A 5735-nucleotide genomic window follows, 5' to 3' on the forward strand; every position below is an offset into this window, starting at 1 on the left:
TTCTTTGTTGAAGAGGGTCTGTGCAATCCTTCTGCCTAATCCGCCATCTTGCCCCGCCTCCCTGAAATTATTCTTGCAAAGTTATACAAACAAAATGCCAGGAAAATATATTATTCTTTATGTTTCATAATTGATTATTCAGCAATAGTTCCATGTTGACTATACCTTCATTATTTAAATTCTGAGTTCCACAATATCAGATTTTCTTGTTCTCTCAATTCTATACCACATCCACACCACCTCTCTGGATACATCTTATTTATTCAGTGAATTCTTCTCCCTCTATTCATCTCTTAACTGATGGTTCCCTCAGGGTGCTGTCCTAGGTTATTTTTTCTTCTGGCCCTATACCCTCATCCACACCAAGAGTTTAAATTAGCATTTACAGCTCTGAAATCCCAAATTATCATCTTTGGTCTCTTGCCAAAGCCACTGACCCACAGTGTAGTATTCTACATCCAAACAGAACTCAATTTGTCAAAACCCAAGTCAAGAAAACTCGCTGCCGTGGAGTCGGTCCCGACTCATAGTGACCCCTTCTTGGGTTTCTGAGGCAGTATATCTACTGAAGTAGATTGACCAGTTTAACTTCTGAGGAGTGGCTGGTGGGTTTGAATTGCCAGCTTTCTGGTTAGCAGTCAAATCCCTTTGTCACTACACCACCAGAGCTCCTGTCAAAACCCAAACACATCCTCTTTTCACCACAATTTTTCTTTCTCTTTCTGTGTACCATTATGTCTTTCAATTCTACCATTATGTCCAAGTCCAAAACTGAAATGTCATACTTGACTCTGTCTATTGCACCCCCAACATCTAATTGATGAAGATATATAAGTTCAAATTCCTAAATATCTCTTTAATCAATTTGTTTCCATTCCAACTGATATCAACCACATTTAACCCTCCTCCTAGAAATCTGCAGTCTAGATTTCTACCACACCTGGCACCAAGATCTTATTGCCCCTATACTTCACTCCTCCCGATCTATATTTCAAACTGCAGCCAGAGCCAGCTTTGAAAGACATAAATCTGGTATTATCACTTATATAATTAAAACTCTTCAATAATTTCCAAAAGTTCATAGAATGAAGTCCAGACTCCTGACCATGGTTCTCATAGATTTGAATCTGCAGTATCTGGCCCCTGACCACATGGCACCATTCTGTTTCTGGTGTGTTACAATCCAGCCATACCTAGAATGTTGAAGTTCCTAGAAATTATACATTCGTCTCTTGGCTTTTCATGTGCTATGCCAGATGTCATCACCAGTTCTACCCTCCCTCCATAGCTTAGTTAAGGCTTACTTGTTCTTCAGACCCAACTAAAAGAGATACAAAGCTTTCTTAGAACCCACTCTCCTGCATCATGGGATTGGAAGATGTGCTTTTCTGTATTTGCATGGCTTGTGGTAAATAGAATAATGGCTCCCCAAGGATGTCCAATTCCTGTTCCCTGTTCTTGTGGTTGTTGTTGTTATGTGCCGTCGAGTCAGACCCGACTCATTGCGACCCCTCCCTTGGGTTTCCAAGGCAGTATCACTACGTAAGTAGATTGCCCCATCTTCCTTCTAAGGAGTGGCTGGTGGGTTTGAACCACCAGCTTTCTGACAAGCAGTCAAGTGCCTTAGGCACTATGCTACCAGAGCTCCCAGGAACCTGTGAATATGTCACTTTACTTGGCAATAGGGACTTAGCAGATATGAATAAAATTATAGAGGTGAGTAGATTATCTTGTATTATTCATATGAGTCCAAATAGGAGAACTTTTCCTTTTTAAATAGAGTCAGAGAGAGAGATGACTATGGAAGAAAGGTCAGAGAGATGCAGTGCTGCTGGCTTTGAAGACTAAGTAAGGAAAAGGGCCATAGCCAAGGAATGTAAATGACCTCAAGAAGTTGGAAAATGTAAGGAAACAGAGTGAAATGTAACCCTGCCAGCACCATACTTTTAGAACAATGAAACATATATAGACTTTTGACTTGATTAGTATAAAATAACAAATTTGCGTGTATTATGCCACCACGTTTATGGTAATTTTTTACAGCCACACCACTCCTCAGAAGGAAGGTTGGGCAATCTACTTCCATAGTGATACTGCCTTGGAAACCCAAGGAGGGATCACTGTGAGTTGGGTCCGACTTGATGGCATATAACAACAACAAAAACAACAACTAAGAAACTAATAGCAGCACCTTGTGCACCATCTATTATATAGCAGGTAACACACTATATTGTAATTGTCTAGAGCAAAAATCTGTTTTTATCTCCAATTAGCCTGTAAATTCCTTTAAATTAGATCATGTTTATGTATTATCTTGGGATATTCCCAAAGCCTACCGTATATAAATGTTAAACAAAAAATGTTTTTGAATAGCTGAGAAAAGGAAGTTTAATAATTTAAAAAAAAGGAGAATGGAAAGAGGAAGGAAGAAAAGAGAATGAGACAGAGACAGAGGAGGAGGAGGAAAGAAAAAATGTTGATCTACAAGACAACTTAAAGTTCCTAGCAGTACAAATATTCTGTATAAATATACACTGCCTTCTATATTTGTGTTAACCCTCTTAATTATATGGCATCACAGCTTGAAGAAGGATTATGAGCAAGTTAGTTAATGCAGAAACGGTTCTCACAATATGAAACAAATTCTCGGTGGTTCTCCCCTTTGATTACAATCTAATCAAAATCAGCATTAAACTTTGAATTCAGAACAACCGAGTGCTAAAAGAAATCAATCTCTAGTACAATTCTAAAGACTTTTTTCCTAAGTCAGTGTGAAACTTGTGGCTATTCCCACAAAAATACTAAACTACTAGTGAATATTAAATATATATTTATTTGTGAGTTTATATTAGTTATCCAGTTACTTTAATTATTGTAACTTTTAATATCCCAGACATATTTATTTTTTAAATTTATGGATTATTTTGAGCACTGTATGAGCAACTTATCTAATCATCAGTCTTAAACCTGTGATAATCTTCAGGAAGGACTTTTGATACAACACAAGGAATACCCAGATAATGATTTAAAGCCTCCTGCAAAAAAGGGAAAAAAAAAGAAAAAAAAGGGAAAACACTTAGATGGCCTCATTATCCAATGGAGTGGTTTGTCTGTGTGTCTATGTGCTTGTGTTTGTGTGTACATTAAAGAGAGAAAGAGTTATGTGGTTGAAAAGTCTGACTACATCCATTTACTGTTATATATGTTAGAAGGGAGGAGGGAGTAAGAAAAGAGAGAGAGATAAAGGAAGAAAGAAAATGCTCATCTACAAGGGTCTTGAAACCAAGAGAATTAGCACTTGAACTGCTCAGGAAAGCACTCAGTTGTGTTCATTCTTCAGGGACGTTAACACCAATTTTATTATCTCAATGATTATTTTGGCATTTTTCCTTTGGTTCTCTATGGTCTAAATTACGTTTTCTTACATGTATAAATAAACTCTCAGTTAAGAGAAGTTCTGGCAGATTTATCCAGATGATTAGTAAAATATACTATTGGATCAATTATTTGTATACTGCAGGGAAAAAATTTGTTCCAGGACCTTAATTCCATTAATTTTACAGATCTAGACAGAACTGGAAATTAATAATAATACCATAAAAGGAAAATCTATATATGTAATATAAGTTTTGCCACATACTACAAAATCAGGGCTGATTTTGGTACAACACAAGAGACAATAAGACTGAATTAAAATCTCTTGTTAAATATGGGAGAAAATAAAAAACCAAAACACTTAGATGGCCTCACTACCCAATGGAGGGTTTGTACACATGTCAATGAGCTTGTGCATATGTGTACTAAAGAGAGACTGGAAGAAAAATTTACAATGGCAAATTGTTTATAAGATAATGGCAGAAGACAATGGTATACACTAGCTCTGTCCTTAATGTTCTTTCCAAGTCAGTGATGGGTTTGCTTTCAAGTTTGCTGAGCTGTTGGCATGACAAACCACCAGAAAGTTCACCATTAACTACTCAAAAGAAGACGGGTAAGTCGATTTTTATGACTACATAGATGATAACATCATGTAGAGAGGAACTATGCAATGATTCATATCTTTCATTCATTTCACAAATATTAGTTGAGTACATATTCTCTGCCAAGCACATGTACTAAGGATACATTTATTGCTGTTGTGTGTCACTGAGTCAATTCTAAGTCATAGTGACCCTATAGAACAGAGTAGAGCTGCCCAATAGCATTTCCTAGGCTTGAGAGGAGCAGTTTAGATCATGTTTATCTATTGATAAGTATAAAATAACAAATTTGTGTATATTATGCACCAAATTTATGGTAATTTTTTACAGCCACAATAAGAAACTAATACAGCACCCTATAAACACCTATTACATAGCAAGTAACACACCACATTGTAATTGTCTGTAGCAAAAATCTGTTTCTCCCACAGAGCCACTGGTAGGTCAGGGATTAACCATTGTGTTGTCACCAGAGTTCCTTAAGGATATATAGCAGAGGAAAAAAAAAAAAAAAAAAAGATAAACACACTTGACAAAAATTCCTATTCTGTAGTTTATACTCTACTAGGGAGCTTCAGAGGTCCATAGCTTGTTGTACCAGTCCTGTACATAAAAGGCATACCCTACCTGTGAGCTGCCGCCGTCTACTTCGAGTTGTTTCACAATTCCCTGAACAGGGCGTAAACTTGGACCAGGCAGTGAATGTGCAGTCATCACGACATGGGACCATGCATTCTTGCACAAGGGGAGGCATGCCATTTGTCCGCTTGAGGCATTCCATCATTTCTGCCAACTGGTTTTCATCAGAAACACAAGACACAGCTAAAAAGAGCACGGATTCTTTTGTTATTATTTTGAGTAGATCATTCAGCTGATGTTTTTTGACAAAATAACAGAATGCCTGAATGTTTGAAAACTTAGTTATCCTTTTGATTTCAAAAGGTGTTCAACAAAGCTAACTTTATTCTTTTTGGAAATTAAATTTTTATTGATGCCATTGGAAGTATTTGAAAATTAATTGGTTTTCTTTATTAATTCAAACCCTTCATTGACAGCAAACAAAACAACTTCCAGTAATGTATTATATGTCCTGCTGTGAGCAACAGATCTCTATGGATTATATAAAACTACAAAAGAGAATCTTTAAGACAGAGTAAGATGAGGGCAAAAACATTCACTAACATATGAACTATCCCTACATTTGATTTTTGTCCATTTGCCTGTTTTAATGGTACTTACAATATTTAAGAAATTTGAAATTAAAGTTTTTTAATTTTATGTTTTTAAGCACAGGCATAATCTATCCAAATAATTCCAATTACAAATATCCTACCTATAGCAGATAAGTCTTTAAACTTTCTCTTATACACTTTCAAGTACAATGTCTAGTCATATGATAAAAAAACTAATAATCTTGAGTTGAAATTTTTTATTTGATTTTTGGACTAATGCCATTTATTTTTTCAATCATGAATGCATGATATGTTTTGTGCATCTTTTCTTCACTCCAATTATGGGCCCCCAAGGATGGATCTTTACATCTTATTTTCTCTAAACCAGTATTTCTCGATCTCGGCACTATTGACATTTTATGTTGGATAATTTTTTGTTGTACACATTTGTTTTGTGTATTGCAGTATATTTAGAAGAAACCCAGCCCCTACCTATTAGATGCTAGCAGTGCCCCCAGCCAGGAGCTCTGGTAGCATAGTGGCTAAGGCACTTGACTGCTAACCAGAAGGCTGGCGGTTCAAA

At 36.3% G+C, this 5735-nt stretch overlaps 1 protein-coding gene across 1 annotated transcript in view; it reads right to left on the minus strand.

Moving 5' to 3' along the window:
* THSD7B (thrombospondin type 1 domain containing 7B) overlaps positions 1-5735 on the minus strand; it is a 1104189-nt gene that overhangs the window by 375194 nt on the left and 723260 nt on the right. Inside the window, exon 12 of the mRNA XM_042782491.1 lies at positions 4608-4802. Coding sequence (XP_042638425.1) covers positions 4608-4802 — 195 coding nt within the window. The remainder of the gene's footprint in view (positions 1-4607; positions 4803-5735) is intronic.

Source organism: Orycteropus afer, unplaced genomic scaffold (assembly GCF_000298275.1).
Source record: "Orycteropus afer afer isolate SDZICR_OR568_19922 unplaced genomic scaffold, OryAfe1.0 scaffold00342, whole genome shotgun sequence".
Lineage (NCBI taxonomy): Eukaryota > Metazoa > Chordata > Mammalia > Tubulidentata > Orycteropodidae > Orycteropus > Orycteropus afer.